This window comes from Thermobia domestica, chromosome 6 (genome assembly GCF_964235325.1).
Source record: "Thermobia domestica chromosome 6, izTheDome1.hap1.1, whole genome shotgun sequence".
Classification (NCBI taxonomy): Eukaryota; Metazoa; Arthropoda; class Insecta; order Zygentoma; family Lepismatidae; genus Thermobia; species Thermobia domestica.
This window is the reverse complement of record NC_137459.1, coordinates 108453744-108473597: the sequence shown is the minus strand read 5'-3', so window position 1 is coordinate 108473597 and position 19854 is coordinate 108453744. Positions and strand designations below refer to the sequence as shown.

General features: G+C 35.9%; 1 protein-coding gene across 4 annotated transcripts in view; it reads left to right on the top strand.

Annotated features, from left to right (window-relative positions):
* The window catches only part of LOC145688146 (regulator of nonsense transcripts 2-like), an 89901-nt gene extending 80817 nt beyond the window's left edge, over positions 1–9084 (top strand). For all 4 annotated transcript variants that reach the window (XM_081761958.1, XM_081761959.1, XM_081761960.1 and 1 more), the window contains exons 19-21: positions 1479–1621; positions 1892–1984; positions 7690–9084. In XM_081761958.1, the coding sequence (XP_081618084.1) occupies positions 1479–1621; positions 1892–1984; positions 7690–7800 (347 nt within the window). In that variant the 3' untranslated portion in view covers positions 7801–9084. The remainder of the gene's footprint in view (positions 1–1478; positions 1622–1891; positions 1985–7689) is intronic.
* Positions 9085–19854: the final 10770 nt, after the last annotated feature.

Here is a 19854-nt window from a genome sequence, read left to right as displayed (position 1 = left end):
AGAGAATACCAAAAGGACCTTCATGTGGTTTCCATCGACCTAGGGAAAGCGTATGATAGAGTGCCATAGGATTTTAAGAAAAGTTTATACTGAACACATGCATCAGTATAATTCAAGATATGTATGGTAGATGTGAGACAGGAGTGAGGAGCGCGTGTGGAATAACAGATTATTTTTTTTTTTTTTTCTTCAAAGTTAAAGTGGGACTTCATCATGGATCTACTCTTATCCCATACCTTTTTTCATTTGTGATGGATTAGCTTACGAAGGATATCAAAGAGTTAGCACTTTAGAACGTGTTATTTGCGGACAACATCGTGTGGGTGAGTGAGACCAAAGCAGCATTGCCAGAAAAATTAGATACCTGGAGAAGAGCATTGCAGGGTAAAGGACTTAGAATTCGTGAAATCAAGACAGAATATTTACATTGCCTATTCAGCAAATGTAATCGAAGATACAGTAATACGACTGGACAGAAGAGATGGTAACGACGAAGAAATTCAAGTATTTGGGATCAGTATTACAAGAATGTACAGGAATAGAAAATGATGTAAACAACAGAATTAGCAGTGGTGGAACAAAATGGAGAGAAGCAGCAGAAGTATTGTGTGACCTTAGAGTATCAATACGCCTTAAAAGAACAGATTACAAAACAGTAATGAGACTTGTCATATTATATGGTGCAGAATGTTAGACGACAAAGAGAAGGGAACAGAAGTTGTATGTTGCGGAGATGAAGATGCATGTGTAGTGACACGGAAAGACAAAGTTATGAATGAAGTGATCCGAGGAACAGTGAAGGTGTGACCAGTAGTGGAAAAACTGCAGGAAAGCAGACTTTGATGGTTTGAACATGGAAGAAGACTACCTTCGGAATACATAGCTCATCGAGTGGGTGTTATAGAACTGAATGAGACTACGAGGCCGAGCAAAGAAGAAATGGGGAGATAGTGTGAAGAATGATATGGTGCAGTGTGGTGTCACAAAGGAATATGACACGAAATAAAACAAGTGGAGAACAGCGGTACGAAAAGCCAACCCAGCCAACTGGGAAAAAAGTTTAGAAGAAGGAATCTACCGTTTCGTGGTGCAAGAAAGCAATTTAACTAGATCTCGAATTCGGAAAAGCAAATTAGGTACAAATTCAGAAGTCATTCAGGGAGACCTAAGGAAATTTGCCTTATGACTTACATGAAATGAGATGAATCTACTGTTTTAGGGTCGGAAAAACAGTCTAAAGGGGTGGGGGCGGAGAGATTGATTTTCATAAATGGTTCGCATAAAATGAAGTGCTATATTGTTTTCGGATACGAGAAAGTTGTTCAGATTCTGTAAAGGGAGAAAGTATCGTTAAGGATTCGTGTTCCTTAGGAATTATTTGCGCAAGAAAATGGATACTTTTTGTGTGTATCGTTTATATAGTTTTACATGTATGAGCTTTGGATGTTTGTATTATGATATATTTTATTTCATTTTAGAGCAACTGCAAGAACCTGTGGATCAAGATAAATCAACGATTAATTTCGTTCTTATGGTTAGAAAGGGTCATAAACAGCAATACAAAAATTTGGCTGTGCCTGTCAATTCGGAATTGGCGTTGAACTTGAAGAACCGAGAAGAAGTGAGTAATATTAACCAATAGAACCTTTGAGTTCAGTATTTATGTATGTTAATAAAGTGTAACAATTCAACTGATGCAGTTCCTTTAAAAAAAAAAAAAAAAGCATACCATCATTAAAATAATCACTATTCTGTAGCGTACAAAAAGAAAATACTAGACATGTACACTAGACATGAAAATACTGTTTTCTTCAAGATTTTGTACTATATTACATTTTTTATTTTTGTATCAGCCTTTTCAAAATTGTAAGGTAAAATATTGTTGTTTCAGGCGGAACGGGCTGAAAAGGAGCGCGTGAAACGTTTAACCTTGGACATCAATGAGAGACTAGAGGAAGAGGATTATCAGGAAATGCTCTCTCAGGTAGGATTGGAAAATCTTTCAGAAATATTAATACTTAATAGAATTGATTTATACCTAGGTATGCTTGACTTCCTATTTTATTTTTGATTATATGCCTACAAATATAAAAGTAATTAAATAGTATGAGTTTCATAAATTGGAGATACTTCTGCGCAGCAAAAGATGAGGTGTTAAAACAACACACAAGTAACACGCTAAAGTGTTACTCATTTTGTGTTGTTCTAACACCTCATTTTTTGCTATATAAATAAGTAATTACTTCAAAGTTAAACGTATAATACAATAATAATAATAATAATAATAATAATAATAATAATAATAATAATAATAATAATAAAAATAATAATCTCATTACCTAACCTAAGTAGTGCAGCTATTGATTCCCATCATTATCCATGAACTTTGGCCACCTTGTTTTTTGGAAGATTTTCAGTTCCCCTCTTAGTCGCATGTACTGGATTTGGTGGAAAATATTTCGATGTGACTGACAATTTTGGTTGAAATAAAATATTTATAGATCTAAACAAATTGTAATCCGATGGCGCAATATCGAGTGGTTGTGGTAAAGCTTGACAGTTCAAGTTGTTTTAGTTGTTCTTGAATTATTTATACTTCATTATGTCCGTCATTGTGATGTTACAATAGGATTGCTTTTCTGTTGATCAAAATCAACGGATTATATTTTAAAGCAACTGGCTGAAATGTCCATTCTGTACACGAGAAGAATAGGTTTATGGAAAGTATTTGAAGCCGTTCCCCCATCCCTTATATGCAATAATAAAAACCCGTATGATACTCTAATTTTGACACAGATCTTTGAACCCTCCTATCCACTTAGGATATTTTTTAATCAAATTAACATAGTAAGAATCCAGCTTGAGGTAGGTACTTTGTTCCAAAATTCGTTTCAAACAGGTCAGCTGTTTTCCTATGACGCGATCACAAACCATGAATAAAATCAATTTTGGACACTGTATTTTTCATTCTTTCGCATTCTCCATAACGGTGGGGGCTGAACTTGGATGTAAATAATATTTGGAGTGTCACTATTTCATCTCAGTGACCCAAAAAACTATGGATTGGACACTAATATCGGTCGTTTGATTATTTTTACATGTTATTTATTTATTTATTTATTTATTTATTTAATTTCATTGATTGACTAGGGAGGATAATGGGGATGTCAGTAGTATGGTCATTTGTCCCCATCACATCCGTTCAATTGCAGTTTAAGTTCATTTTATTGTATTTCATGGATAACGACAAAGAAAAGCAACATATCAATACAAAATGTAATATTATCGTCTTCGTAATTATACCTAAAGAAATATTTGTGATTATTCATAGGACCAGAAAAAAAGAAAAGAATATAAGCATACAATTGAAACTGTAATAACTTCCCATAGTGTCATGAATATTGCATATTTTTGAGTAAAAACACTGGAACCTTAGTTAAAGAACAGCCCTTGGAAAGAAAGCGGAATTTGAAATATAATTAATATGCAATACTGGATTCACAAACTTATTTTTCGTTCATCTAAACGCCTTGCACGCTCACCTAGTGGCTAGCGTGCATATCTTTAGTGCACGAGGTCCCAGATTTGATGCCCGGAGCTTTGAAATTTGAACGCATTGTGCTGGTTTGGATCCTACCTTAAACTGTAGATCCACGTCTCATATAGCCTCGATGCCGAAAGGGACAGTAAACTGCAAACTAACCAACCTACCTTTATCTAAACGTACTAGCGGATAAGAACTCTTTTTTTCCTTTCTCGAAAAAGTAAATGCCATCTTGTACAAGCTTCGCACTTGTTGTCAGGTGTTATACTATATCTCATGTCACATACGGTAGCATAAATGGTTTCATTTAAAGTAATCGTATAAGTGTGAATTTATGGAGGGTATAAATTAATAAGTACGTCAAAATACTTGGAAAGGTGACACTTTACACCAAGGAAAAGAAATCAAAAAGCACATCCTTACTTAGATATAAAAGCATTTTACTTGTCTATGAAATTTCTGCCCATGCTCAGAAACGACTGAAAATATGGAAAAGTATCGAGACATCTTTTTTAAGAGATTCTAGGTTTTTTGATCCGAAGAAAAAACACTCCAATTCGTTAGCGGAATGGTTGTGGAAACCTAAAAGAGTAAATAGCGGAACAAATGTTGTATCGTTAGGATTAAAAAAAAAAAATCGTATAGTTACGAGATTGATATGTTGTTCCTATCTACAATGATGGACAGTGTCGCAATTTTCTTTCATCAACTCTTTTCAAACTATAAAATCACAGAACCTCTTATTATTTACAATTTTTGGCCTTTCTTCACACGCTCCCGGAGGTTCGGAGATTATTTTTTCTCGGTTCATTAATAATGGTAAACTTTCCCAGGCGTTTTCCCGTACTTCCAGTCGTTTCTGAGATTCTGCGCCAAATCCAGACTTAATTGTCATCCTGTATGTATGCGAGAATGTAGTTTATCACACATTATCAGACTCTCCCCCTTCCCCATTTATCAAAGGAACCATCTTTCAAAGTTTCTACGTATTGATTAATGTTCCTTTATAGTATCGAGGCAATATGAGATGGGACCTTTATTAAGTGGAATCCGAACCACTACTTGGGTTTGTGATCAAGGCAAGAATTCTAACTGGAGGTCCAACTCGGCACCACACGTACATACAGTACACGAGTTAGCCACAAAGGGGTATTGTACTCTGGATAATCTAAATTCTTCCATCTGTTCACAATCGTACGAGGTTCTAGATCTTAGTATCAATGTGTGTTTGTTTCTTCCTATTATTATTATTACGAGCTGAAATACCTGTTCTTCACACGGGAACAATAAGTTTATGGAAAATATTTGAGACTCTCGTTCTTAAAATACGCATTTCAGTGAAACTGTAATGATATAAATCTATAAAATACTCTACAGTAAATTCTGAAATACTCTATACCCCCTTATAAAAAGTGGTATAATAAACATCCAGCTTGAGATGGGTAATAACTATGTTCAGAAGTAATTTGAAACGGATTAGCCGATTTCTCAACCTCGAAAGCTATGGATTCGACACTAACGTTGGTTATTTTGGACATTTTATTTTCACCTCTTCTTACCCATCATGCCGATGGAAGCTGGACTTATATGGCATTAAGAGCCTATTCATCTCAATGAGCCGAAAGACTATATATTCGACATTAATATCGGACGTTTCTGATTATTTTTACATGTCCATTACTGTATAACCTTCTCACCCACACCCCTAGAGTTACTAGGGATGTCTTACTCCCTTTGCTAAACCTTTAGCAGAAGTGTCATCTAAACTGTCACCAATCAGCTTAATATAGGTAGTTTTCGATTATTTCTGTATGTCATACCCTTTCCACCTCCCCCGCCCCAAGAGAATGCTAGAAGTGCCTTACCACCATATTTCCGGATCATAAGTCATATGTGTATCAAGTTTGGTCTAAATCAACCCAGGCGTTCCAGAGTTACACTGGGATGTACGAATACATATTCATTCATTCATACACATACACACACATTATATATATATATATATATATATATATATATATTTGGTCTAGGAATTAATTCGTGCGGTTTTACAAAAGATGGCGTAACTAGCTTATTGTCCTATAGTTTCGTTGATCCAAACATGCGTTGAAAACTACTGTCATTGAGCATCTTATTTAGTATATGTCAGTTGCTTGAGGCGGAAACAACAACATTTTTTCTTCAACTGAAAATGGCGCATTTTGTGCCTGATAAAGTGTTTTTGCGGGGAGTTATTCTTCATTGCTTTAACATGAAGAAAAGTGCTACCGCAAGTCATCATATTTTAGTGGAAGTGTTTGGTGACTATGCTCTAGCTGAGCGAACGTGTCAGAAGTGGTTTGCACGGTTTAAAGGTGGTGATTTCAGCTTGGAAGACCAAAAGCAATTTGGACAGCCAAAAGAATTTGAAGATGAAGAATTGAGAGCATTTCTTGATCAGGATTCGTGTCAAACGCAGGACGAACTTGCAGAAGCATTTGGAGTTGAGCAAACAACAGTTTCCAAACGTCTCAAAGCCATAGGAATGATCCCAAAGATGTCTTATTGGGTTTCACATGAATTAAAAAGAAAGACGTTGAAAGAAGAAAAACCGTTTGCGAATTGCTGCTTCAAAGACAGAAAAGGAAGGGATTTCTGCATCGAATTGTAACTGGTGATGAGAAGTGGATTCATTACGAGAATCCTAAACGAAAAAAGGCCTGGGTGAAGCAAGGTGAACCAGGTCCTTCACAACCGAAACGAGATATTCATTGTGCAAAGGTTATGCTGTATATATGGTGGGATTTGAAACATGTGGTGTACTATGAACTTCTGAAACTTGGTGAAACTATTAATGGACACCGCTATCGACAACAATTAATGCGTTTGAAGCAAGCTCTGGCCTGAAAACGACCAGAATGGAATAACAGGCATAATAAACTTATTTATCAAGATGATAACGCTCGACCACATGTCGCAAAACCGGTCAAAACCTATTTGGAAAATGTCGGATGGAAAGTGTTACTCCACCCGCGATATTCACCAGACACTGCTCCGTCTGACTACTACTTGATCGATTGCATGAATAACGATTTGATTGGACAGCGGTTCACTTCTTCAGAAAATATCGAAAAATGGATCTTTGATTAGATTGCGTCAAAAGATGAGGAATTCTTTCGACACGGAATCCGTAAATTGCCTGAAAGATGGGAGAAAGTAGTGGCTAGCGATGGACAACATTTTTGTTAACGTATTCATTTACTTTGTTTTTGAAATAAAGCTTCAATTTTTATTAAAAACCGCACGAATTAATTCCTAGACCAAATATATATATATATATATGAATGATGTGTGTGTGATGTGGTGTGTATATATATAATGTGTGTGTATTCGAGAAAAGTTTACAGTACAGATGATTTTAGTTCGATCTTAAGGTAGTTTTAGTCGAACACTGACACCCAGGAAAATGTTTTATTTATAGCCATAACGATTAAACTCCCTTTCCATAAAGTAAACGTGCACCGATGAATATAACGTTGCGTATAAAATATAATTTTTTGAAGATGTTAAGTGTCTGTCTTGTCCAAGAGGATGATTATGTGATTGTTTTGTATTAGTACGCCTATTCTTAATCTGCACCGTAGATGTACCTACTTGTGTATCATTCTTGAAGATATTAAGTGTCTATCTCGTCCAAAGGCCGGGATATATGTAATTATTTTACACCTATTCTTAATCAGCACCGTAGAGGTGTCTAGTTGTAGACTAATGTATAACGTTTCTTGAATTGAAATAATCAGTTTTTATTCTAGAATAAAATTAATAAATACCTTAAAAGCGGGCTCTGTTGAATAAATGTCTGTAGTTTATGCACTATGTTCATGTTACTAAATTATAATCAGCTTGACATGAAATAAATATTTGTGGATTTTATGTATCTAATCAGAAGCTTATTTCCATTTAATAGTGAATGTTAATGCTAGTACGCTTCATGTGGGTTGGCGGTAAAGCAAGTTAAATAGTGCACTATTCTAGCGAAGCGTCAATTGTTAACTATTAGGAATTAACGTTACCCACAGCCAAAGTATTTCTATTATAAGATAATTTATTATTATGCTTTTGCTATTGTTAAATACATTTCGTCATTTTAATCTTTAAATTTCCAGACCCAGCGTCCAGCGGTAATGAATCTAAATCGAGAAAGGAGACAAAAATATCAGCATCCTAAAGGAGCTCCTGATGCGGATCTCATCTTTGGCCCAAAGAAAGTCAGGTGAACTTACTTCCGAGATCTCTTAGACAAGCAAAGAGAAGAATCCTTTTTACACCATGCAGTATTGACTCGACTTACCTGCTAATGGAAAGAAAGAAAAAATTCATCTCTCTCTCTCTCTCTGAATGTAGAAGGTGAAAGTGACTGAAATCAATGAATTTTTGTACCATTGAAAATGGTAAAAATTTACATCCCAAGAATAGCAATTGTCAGCTGTTATTTTGTAACATTCATGAAAAGGAGCTTTGGCACAAATGAAATGATGATTTATATCCTTTTTAAAGAAATCTGAATAAACTATTTTACTTACGGCAGGAAGGTTGTGAACCGATAAACACTTTTTTTTGTAGATTTTATACTTTGTTTCTGTTAAGTATTGTGTTCAGTTGTAAACTGCCGTTAATTATTTATGTACAAAAAGAAGAACTGATTTCCAGCGGCAAAGAATTTGTTTGTGACATTTTTTCAAAGGAAAATTATTATTAATGCTTTTATGCATTTTTTTCCACTATGATTCATAAAAACAATGTTCTATTTTCTTCTTATTAGTGTACAGCTTTCCTGTCGTTTCAGAAAATTTTGTTATGTCTTTCATCTAGATGTTATTAATACCCGCATATTTCTTTTTGTGCAATGGGTACCCAGTACGCTCATTTTTTTCAAATGTAATAATGTTTATAGTGTTTTAAAATGTCACATTCTTGGTTGAATAGTTAAACGCTTTTCGAGTTACAACATAACTTTTTTTTAAAATGGAAAGTATATATATGGTAATGGATTATCATCATCCGTATTTATTCTGTTGAATTTTATTATATTTTTGCATTTTATTTTTCTTCATGCATTTAAAATTGCTTTTTTAAAAAATACAGTGCGAAAAGAAGTTTAAAAAAATAACATCACCTTGTAGTATCAGTCAAACTGGTTTGAATATTTTGTATAATTTATAAAGGCGGAAATCATACTTTCTTTTTTTATTAAATATAATATCACTTCTCCTTTGCTTAATAAAAAAATCATAGTAGCATATGTATAAGGATTCAGTATGCTTACAATTAACTTGACATTTGAGAAATGTTGTTTCTTTTCAATAGTGTCAAACTATTTTGTAACGTTGGGAGGTAACAACGAGAGAACACCAAAGTATTTCAACAAGAGTTAGAGAAAACGTTAAGCAAAGTGATGCTATTTTTTTTCTTTACAAACTCTAATTGTGATAAAAGCCATTGTGATGTGACAGAAGTTGTAAACATAATAATAATAAAAAATCTTGTTTAAAATTTAATATGTTGAGTATTGTCTTCGATGTAATATAGATTTAACTTACTGTTCTCTTTCCATCCTATGTTTTTTATATCGAATTCTAGAATGAAAGTATACAGGGTGACCCAAAAGTAGGTATACACCCCTGCATTGATCAAGTATAACATTCTAGCGTATGGGTTTATTTGCTTCAGCTGTTCCGGGCTTAAAATATAAGTAAAAAGACATTAAGAACAAATAATAATGAAGCTAGGTATATCTGTTTGATAACAATGAGAAATTATATGAAATACAGATCAGTACGGGACTGTATACCTACTTCTGGGCCACCCTGTAAAGTTAGTTACACTCGGTTTAAATCACTTCCAAATTATCAAAGTCAATAATGACTTCGATTGTGCAGAGTAAGATGTACAGTGCGTTCAATTTAAAAGCGGCACGTGAAATATATTTGAGTCTTCTTTTTGTTGTTGTTCCGTTATGCCCATTGTTGAAGGAAAAGTTTATTGCAGCGGAAGAGTGGGGACGAGGAGGGAGGGAATAGACAGACGTATACTGCTTTTAAATTAAGAGTACTGTACGAAATATTCTAAATTGATATAAAAATTACTATTATTACATTAAGTAAATACGTCAGAAAAACATTAAAATAAGATTTCGGTGCTACGTGATTGAAATCCCTGTTTTACACCTTGATACAGAAAAAGAGGCAAAGTAGTACTGTGACTGTACTTCCATATAAGTTCTTTGTTGGGTTAGCTCCGAAGATTGTCTTTTCTTAATATCATCCTTCACGTTCTGCTCCTTTGGGCGTATGTTTATGTTACTTTGTGTTTAATCTTAAATAATAATAATAATAATAGAAGCAGTGTGTGAGGGGGATAGATTTTTGTATAGAAATGAGGCATGTAGAGTAACCAATTTTTTATACATAGATAGATATTCAGCAGGTCTGATCCTGTACGAAGCCTTTTTTAGATTTTCGATGGGGGTCTGATTTGAGGGCGGAACGGGTTAAAAAAATGAAATGAAATGAAATCTTTGAGTTTTACGTCCCACGGTTATGCCGGTTAGGCTAAAGGAGACGGTGATGATGAAAGATGAGTGAAATGGTGGAATGAAGAAAGTGGGAGGAAACGGGAGAACCCCGAGAAAACCCACGAGCACGGTGTTTGTCCACCACAAAGTTCACTTGGCGGGGGCTGGGATCGAACCCGGGACCCCAAGCACCAGAGGTGAACGCTCTACCACTGAGCCACCGCGCCCCCCACGGAACGGGTTAAAATGTATGCACATTTCTAGCATTTTGAAGAGCGTCTTGCCTGTATGCAACTCACATTACATGGTTTTGGGGGCTTACATAGCAGAGGATAAACGCACGGGAAATAGAAATCAAGGTTTTGAATTTAGAGTGGATTAAAATTTCGAATGAGACTATTTAAAATACAGATTTAACTATACTGAGACCAAGATAAGAAACGAATTGAAGGAACATGTGATGTCCTGTTCTTTCATTTTGAGTATCCCACTGAGGCGTTCGCTGTGCTCCCTCCACTTCGGTTGACAAACATTTGTGAACATGTGTTACAAATTAATAACATTGTAACGTTGTGCCTTCCTACATAAACCCTCCACTTGTAACTACCCCCACCGACGTTTATGATTGGTCCCTCTCTCGGTGACCTTCATAACTCAGTGACGTAGCTTCTCTTCTCAACACAAATTTCCATGTGGTTTCTGACTCAATTAGTTTCTAACTTTGATCTGATTTTAAATGCAGAGAAAATAAAAACACAAATGATTAATGGAATTAAATTGTACTAAGACCAATACAATTTAACTGAGAAAAAGATTTTCGATTTCATTGTACCGTCAAATGGGGTGAATAGAAACATGGGGGTGAATAGAAACAAAACTCCCAGATTAGTTTTGGATTTATCTGGACGATAAATTAATCAAGAAAACTGAAATTTCTTAACATAGTCTTATACGGTTAAAGTGTCCAGGGCAGAGACAAAATGTTTTACTGAGTTGGGAACACTGAGGTAGACGGCAGTAGCATTAATGTGTTACTGAAGTCTTACACGGTATTTTAGCGCTCCTTAAACTTTCTTGGTAAGTATGACATTTTCATATTTGTTGCATTTGAACATATGCCTATTTTGTAGTTTGTTGTTTCATTTACTGACGTTCATAGTAAAAGTTTTCCTTTTGTAAATTATTTTTAATCAAAATTTAACTTTACTGGGTTATTGTTATGATTTTTAATTAGTGGGGTGAATAGAAACACTTCTTGGGAAATTCTTGAAATTCCTCAAGGAGTGGAAATTTCTTGAGGAGCAGAAAAAAGGACCTGATAGGAATGTATCGACCATCTCTAAGAACAAATTTCCAAGTCTTCTGAAAAAAAAAAAGTGTGAAACTGAAGGAGGAAAATATCAGGGCTGGATTTGAAAAGTGTGGAATTTTTCCCCTTTGTCGAGACCAAATACTGAGGATGTTGCCAAAAAAAAGACAATGAACGAGAAGAAACAGAAAAGCAAAAGTCATCTCAGACTGTAAACCGTTTCCTTATGGATCTTCTCAGGAGCATGAGAGAAGATGAAAAAATTAAATAAGGGAAGAAGAGAGTACGAATAGATGTTTCTGGTAAGAGTTTTGGTTTGTTTTCTGAAAATGATACATTTTCATCAAATCACAACGAAACTCAACCTACCTTTGTATTGTCGGAAGAGGAGAAAGACAACACTCCAGAAGACAACATTCCAGACGATCACGAACTAGATGATGGTTTTCTAAAGCTGGTGATTTTGCTGTGGTAAAATGAGAAGCTAAAACTCGATGAGACTATTCAGCACCCAAGTGCGAAAATGGGAACATGATGCATATGTGGGAGTGTTTTATAAGAGAGCACATAAACAATGAAATTTTCAGAACGAAACTGTTGGGTTTTATTAGGAGTTCGTCAGCACGCTTTAAGTATATGATAACTTTCGGGCCCCTTCGTGGCTAAGCGGTTAGCGTACGCGCCTTTGGCGTGGGAGACCCGGGTTCGATTCCCGGCGGGAGCTCATATAGTTCTGATTCTACGTTAATCAGTAGGTCCACGTCTCATATAGCCTCGCTGCTGAACGGGACGTAAACCTCAAAATCAACTCAACTCATGATAAGTTTCCCTGATGATTTCAGTGGTTTAAATCTTTTTCAAATATCATCAAAACTATATGGTCGTTTATACCTATATTGTGCATTGTATTGTTTTATAAGTTTGTAACTTATGTAATACTGGTCTTATTGAACTAATATCTTGCAGGTATCAAATAAATAGTTCGTTTCAACAAATACGCTGTTTCTTTTTTACCTTTTCAATAGTATAAAAGAAACAACAATGAAAATAAAGTAATTGTTTCTATTCACCCCATGGGTAGGGGTGAATAGAAACATTAAGAAAAATCAAGGTGAAGAAAAGTGGAGTTGATAAATTAATATGACGTTTACTGAAATTCATTAGCATATTAAGACCTTTCTTTTGGAATAATCTGATACGCGAAATCTTTAACATTACCAGACTTATATTCTCATATAGCCAAAAATGTGTTTCTATTCACCCCATTTGACGGTAAGTGATAGTTTTCAAAGCAACTATTGCAAAAAGGAATACTACATTTAAAATGGGAAATGATTGCATTTTATTAGTGAGACATTAGTTGCCTTGTTTTCTGCTTTTTTTGTTCCTTCATATAGTGTCCTCTTCCATCCAGTTGGAAGAAAGTTACACTACTCTAACAGGCTAAGTACACTAACTGGAATTCTTGTAATTATTTTCTCTCAGCACACACACTATAAACAACACAATCTTAATCTGGAAAACAAGGGAACCTTGTCCTCTCGGAAAATATTTTGAGGGAGCAGACTCATTTCCTGCCTCCTAGTACCATTAGTTACGTTTATAGCTTCAAAATGCCATGCTGATAACGCTCGCTTTCTCCATGAGCTGGCTGTTACTGAGGTCAAACTTTAAGAAAGGAAAGTAAGTTTTTGACAATTCATTGTTAGCTGTGTCCCCTGATTTAGTTTCCTTGATTGTTTGGAAAAGAATCATTTTATCGGTGTAAATCTAGATCGAAAAGTGAAAGTACTGTCAGCGGCAATTAAAAAAATCTAATATTTTGTGGATTTAAAAAGTGACTTGGCTAAAAGTATTGTAAGTGACGTGAAATGTGTATTTTCCTGTACAGTTTTTAAGGGTTTTCAATTGTAATTTACTATGAAAAGTTCACTTCAGGAATTACTTTCCAGTCTGTATATCCACATCTTGACAAAATTAATATATTTGGGATTTTAAAGTGGCTTGTTTTTAAAGCATTATAATTGTCATTGTTGGGCATAATCTTAAAAATTACAGTAGACAATGACCATGAAAATTTTATCAATAATAGTAATAAGTTTAATTTTTACCGGCATGTGAAAAATAAATGCTAAGAGCGTAATATTTCGGACTGTGAGAACAGGTCTTATATTTTACATTAAATATAATTTACATCTCAAACGTATGTGCTAAGAAACTAATATCCAACTAAGGTGAGACGCATTCTTAGTCAAGTGTACTGATTTTAAATAAACCAATTTGTTACGGTTTTAATTCCACATTACAACATTAATATAGTTAATCACAATTATAATCTCGATTACCTTCTATTTAAGAGTATAATTCTACCAAGATAATACTCATAAGCAAGTATGCATCTTGTAACTAATAAACAATAATACCGATTCATAATCATCATAGACTCAAGCTACCTCGCAACATCTTTCAACTTAACCATCTTGTGATACTGACCAAGTCATGTTACCCATATTTACTACACTTACTTTCCAGCACAATTTAGTGTATTTAATTAATTACTGATTAATTCAGAATGAAAGTTATTATTCTTTTCTCGGAGAAGCCCATGTAAGGTAAGGAATAAAGCAATGGCGTGCGGAAGTGCAAAGTACTTTGACTCCGATCGAATCCGAAGCCCGTACGTGATATTTCTCATTATGAAATAGTAAGATTTTCATATATCTATATATATAAAAGAGAACGTACAAATCCTTTGTCCGCTCATCACGCTAATACGGCTGAACCAATTTCTTTTATTTTTGGGGGGTTATTAGGATTTGGACCCTAGATGGTTTTTATCATATCACTTTAATTTTCAATTACCAGTGTCTTGAGATAATTGACCATTCAGGTGTCCATTACGTACAAATCCTTTGTTAGTTCATCATAGGTATAAAAATAAACGTATTTATATGCAACCCGCATGACCGTGTCACTCGGCGGGTTAACATACATGACAGGCGTTATAATGGTTTTTATCATATCACTTGAAAGCGAAAAAGTAAAAATTATCTAAGTAACAAAGTTTATTGCGTTCGGGGGTGACCGCAGCGAAGCGGGGCGGGTTAACATAAATGACAGGCGATATAATGTTAACATTTACTGCAATCTTCTATGGTTTTTATCATATCACTTGAAAGCGAAAAAGTAAAAATTATCTAAGTAACAAAGTTTATTGCGTTCCGGGGTGACCGCAGCGAAGCGGAGTGAACGCTGCTAGTATATATATATATATATATAAAGACATTATGAGGTAAGGATGTGAATGTAATTAAAGAATAGCTTTTCCCTTATATCTAAAGAATTTATGTGCTATCAGAATTATAAATGGGACTACGCTTATACTATACTTTGATAATGAATCCTAAATGTCATTTTGTTTTTACATGCCAATCACGTGTTGAATAATATGACAATATGATTAAAGCATATGGAAACGTTGCTATTGGATTCTTAGAAGAAAAAAATTACGTGGTTAGTTCATAAAATGGGATAATGGTAAACATAGTGTGGTATTCGTAATAACAACATTCTGTAAACCTTATTTGAGCTAGTTTGCCTTCGTGAAGAACTTCAACTTACAAGGGAACCTTCCGAAAATGATAGTTGCAGTGAAAAATGCGGCCTATGCCAATTGAAAGAGCTGTAACGGAGATGTTCATTCCCAAAACATTAGCTGCCCATAGCAATAAGTTCAAGAAATATAATGGGTGGAAGTTCGGGAAACAGTAAGGTTGGACAAGTGGGGAAAGTGCAAATTCCGCAAAAAAGGGGGTCACGGCAAAATACAATACTGACAAGTGATGTATAGAAAGATATTTGCCACAATAGGGAACAAATGAAGGCTACCAGTGGGGTTAACAGTGTTGCCAACTGCAATGAAAAGTACATGTTTTGCAAGGAGCACTATATGAAGTGAGTGCAATATTCAGTGTCAATCTGTAATGTAGAACATAAGATATGACGTGTATAATCAGTGGTAAAATCTAACAAAAAAGAATAGAAAAAACAGAAGTATGAACAATACGGAAAAGACGAAGTTGGCCATAATGCGCCACATTTGATCACGAGCTGTGCACATTATAAAGAACAAAACAAGAAATCACCAAATATGCAGGAAACCGACGAACTTAGAGTCGAAAAGAAAAACGAGTTTCAAAGTTGGCAGCACTGGCCATGAAAATCCAGACAATTCTAATATAGTTAGGCCACTCGCTTCACAAATAGAAAATTCCGGCAACAGGCATTAGCCTTCGCATCATTTGTACATGCTCGTCCACATTGTACGTGCAGGTGTTCGATGAGACAATGGTCCAAACAGAAGATACATTTGCAGTGAGCACAGCGTAATACTGCCAATCCATCACACATGGTACAATGATCGCCTGTGAATGTCTCGAAACAGTACTGTAGAGGTGTCGGAACCTTTGGTGGTCTATCTATAACATACCCACGCCTGTAGAAAGCAAACATAATCAAAGGCTTGATCAGCTGTATGTTGCTGTCTGCAGTACTATCACCGCCTATATGATATATCCAGAGTGTCCCACCTAACTCTGCGACTGAAATAGTTTCAAAGCGAAAAAAATTTGACACATCCAATTGTGCAGGAATGTACCCATGTCAGCGGGCGACAAACTTCTGTGAGACGCAAGTGCCCCCAAGTTTCCCATCATAGGGTCCCAGGGGCCAACTTCAAAATTTCAAAAAGCACCATCGGTCGAGTTATATTTCTTTCCATAAATCTTGGAATATGCAACAACGCATATCAGAAATATTTACTATACGGAATTTCAAAATGGCCGCCAAAAATATCTGCTGGGTGACAAGAACAACGTGCATATTGGAGACCATTTTGAAACCCGTGCATCATATAGCAAATGTTTCTTATAGGCGGTGTTGTATCTATCCAGAGAAATATCATCCGCCCCCTGTTCCCATTTGAAATGTTGCGGTTGACCCCTTGAGCTTTATGATGGGGGCACTGCGTTTTTGCTTCTTACAAAGTTTTCTTGTCCCTCGACATGAATACATTCCTGTGCAATTGGATTTGCAACATCTCTTTTCGCTTCGCAGCAATTTGAGATCACAATGTTCGATGCCATGTTAAGACACAACATATATTTGTGGCGGCCATTTTGAAAAATAAAACATGCTTCATACAGCAAATGTTTCCTATCGGTGTTGTTGCACATTCCATGATCTATCGAGAGAGGTACCACTCGGTCCCTGGTGCCATTTGAAAGTTTGATTTTGGCTCCTGGGGCCATATGATGGAGATCCTGGGGGCACTTGCTTCTCACAGACTTTTATCACCCCCTGACATTGGTACATTCCTGCACAACTGGATCCGTCACATTTTTGTTCGTTTCGCAAATCTTTCAGGTCATAAAGTTTTGTGGGACACCCTGAATATTCCCACATACGACCCAACCATGACATAATGTTCACTACTTCTAATTATCGGTTGTTTTCTCAACCCAACAATTTCATGTTCCCCGACTTGACATTGCCTCAATCACTCTAGCATTGATGCATCCGAGTGATGCCTGTTGCCGGAATTTTCTTTTTGTGAAGCGAGTGGCCTAATTATATTAGACTTGTCTGGATGTTCATGGCTATGTTGCCAACTTTGGAACTCGTTTTTCTTTTCGAATCTAGGTACGTCGGTTTCCTGTATAGTCGGTGCTTCTTGTTTTGTTCATTCTAATATGCACAGCTTGTGATCAAATATGGCGCATTATGGCCAACCCCGTTTTTTCCGTATTTTTCGTACTTCTGTTTTACTATTTTCTTTTGTTAGATTGTACCACTAATTATACACGCCATATATTATGTTCTACATGACAGGTTGACACTGAATATTGCCCTCACTTCATATAGTGCTCTTTGCAAAACATGTACTTTTCATTGCAGTTGGCAACACTGTTAACCCCACTGGTGGCCTTCATTTGTTCCCTATTGTGGCAAATATCTTTCTATACATCACTTGTCAGTATTGTATTTTGCCGTGACCCCCTTTTTTGCGGAATTTGCACTTTCTCTCCCTTGCCCAACCTTACTGTTTCCCGAACTTCCACCCCTTATATTTCTTGAACTTATTGCTATGGGCAGCTAATTTTTTTGGGAATGCTCATCTCTGTTACAGCTCTTTCAATTGGCATAGGCCACATCTTTCACTGCAACTATCATTTTTGGAAGGTTCCCTTGTTAGAAGTCATATGTAGGATAGTTTGACTTTGAATTTGCAATATATTATAGTTTTACCCATTAATTCGAGTGATATTTGTTCAATTCTGTGGATAGGATCAGTCAATGCCTTTATTGGAATTCTACGTGTGCAAAATGGTAAAATTAAAACAGTTGAACAACACTGTCCTTTATTTTACGGTTCATTGTATTTCGTAACTGTTTCAAAATTGATCCTCCCAAGAACATAAAAGAAAATTCGCAATGTTATATATATATGGTTGAGTAGTACTTTGTCAAATTGCCCTCGTGCAAGTATTAGTAATAGTCCTCCTCGATAGTGTACTGTCAAGCTTCTATGCCTTCACTGTACAACGTGTCAGGTTCGATTTCTGATGGGAGAGCATCGAACGAACTACAGTGATTTACGTCTTACTTGAAATTATATGTATTGTCGTATGTATTACCACTGCTGATAAACACCAATTAATCTAATCTTCGTAATAGTGATCAATTTCCTTAGTTATATTAGATCCTGAATATAATAAAGAGGAAACGTATATTTTATCGTGAAACTGAGTAACAAGAATCGCGCCTACAAGGAAGAGGAAAAGTAGTATGGATCTTAGCATAGTTAACGGTACACTTGCCAAAAATACAGGTAAAACGTGTATCTGTTCAAAAATGGAGTTTGGCGCAACGCATCCCTGGCCATAACAATTCTCTCTCTCTCTCTCTCTCTCAAAAAAAAAAAAAAAAAAAAAAGGCAATGGGCCCATATACCCTGTCAAGATATTTCAATTGGTTCTATCTAGAGAAACATCTCTGGCCAGACAGATAACCCTAGAATAAGTGAGGGCTAAAACAATAATCTGACAAACTTTACCACCCACTGGAAGAATCTGGACATAGTGGATCTTCACCTAAAATTTTCTCAATTGGCCCCATCTTTTTATATACAGTATTTTGTACCTCTCAAGAGGTACCCCATAGGTAAATACCTTTTCTTTTTTTTTTTTTTTTCATAACATATTGGAAAGTACTGTGAATGTCCTCCCTGAAAATTTTATCAGTTGGTCTCCTCTCATATTTTGTAGCGCTTTAGAGATACTTCTAGGCCCCCTTGGAAAACATATTAGTTGACCAGAGGTATTTTTTTTTTTTTTTTTTTTTGGCTTATAGATATCCCTTTCAAAAGTACAAAAATTAGTCCCATTCAAAAAAAAAAAAAAAAAAAAAAAGGACAAGATGTACCTCTCTCCTTGGCCTAGTGGATTACAAGATTTGTATCTCTACCGGTAGAAATCAACGAGTGACCGATTGGGATAAGACATGCACTTTGATTATTTTTTCAAATCTAAGTTACACCTCTTCTTGACTTCTCGGTTTTTATTCGATCGAGGTTTGAACTGTACTTATGCTATGAAAAGCCGTGCTGCTACTACCAGTTGTTCTACCGGACAACAACTAGCATATTATGGACTATTGCCCGATATCACAGTGCCCATTACAAGTTCCGTTGGAGCACAGGCATAGGAATTCCATCACACTCCTTCCTGTTGGTTCCCCATAGGCAGAGGAAGATGTAGACGATTCAGCAGTCCAAATGTGCAGAAATCAATTGGGTTGGCGTCAGGGCTATTGTCACGAAAGTCATGAAGGGGAATAACTCGGATTCCCGTTTCTTGCTTCATGTTATGATAAAACCGGAGAGATCGGTAAACGCTTTGTCCATGTTAATTCGCATCTGGTTCTTGCTGGCTCCATACAAACGAGAAATGTCTTGCCGATAGATAAGAGTCATGTAACATTCACTATCACGATTTTGTCCACCTTACATATTTCCAACTTTCCCTCGTAATAATGTCCGGTGTCTATCACGAATCCCTGCAAAAACGATCTCGGCACTAACGGTGAAACTCGGTATGTCCCTTGCCAGAGGTATCACGATATGAAGTTGTTCAAATGATACCATTACCGTGGGATAAATGTAGTCCTCATCCAATATGACATCCATCTTCCATTTTACCCCCATCCCCTTAAGTTAGTTTCTAACAGTTTGCGGCAGTTCGTTTTAAGTTCAGCAATATGGGTCGGAAGAAGGCTGTGGGTGACAGTGGACCTAATCAAATTTAATCTCTTGGCCACGTCACGTTGAGGTGGTAGATTTTCCTAGCCTACCAATTGACGAGTTCCACGAAGCACCTCACACAACACTTT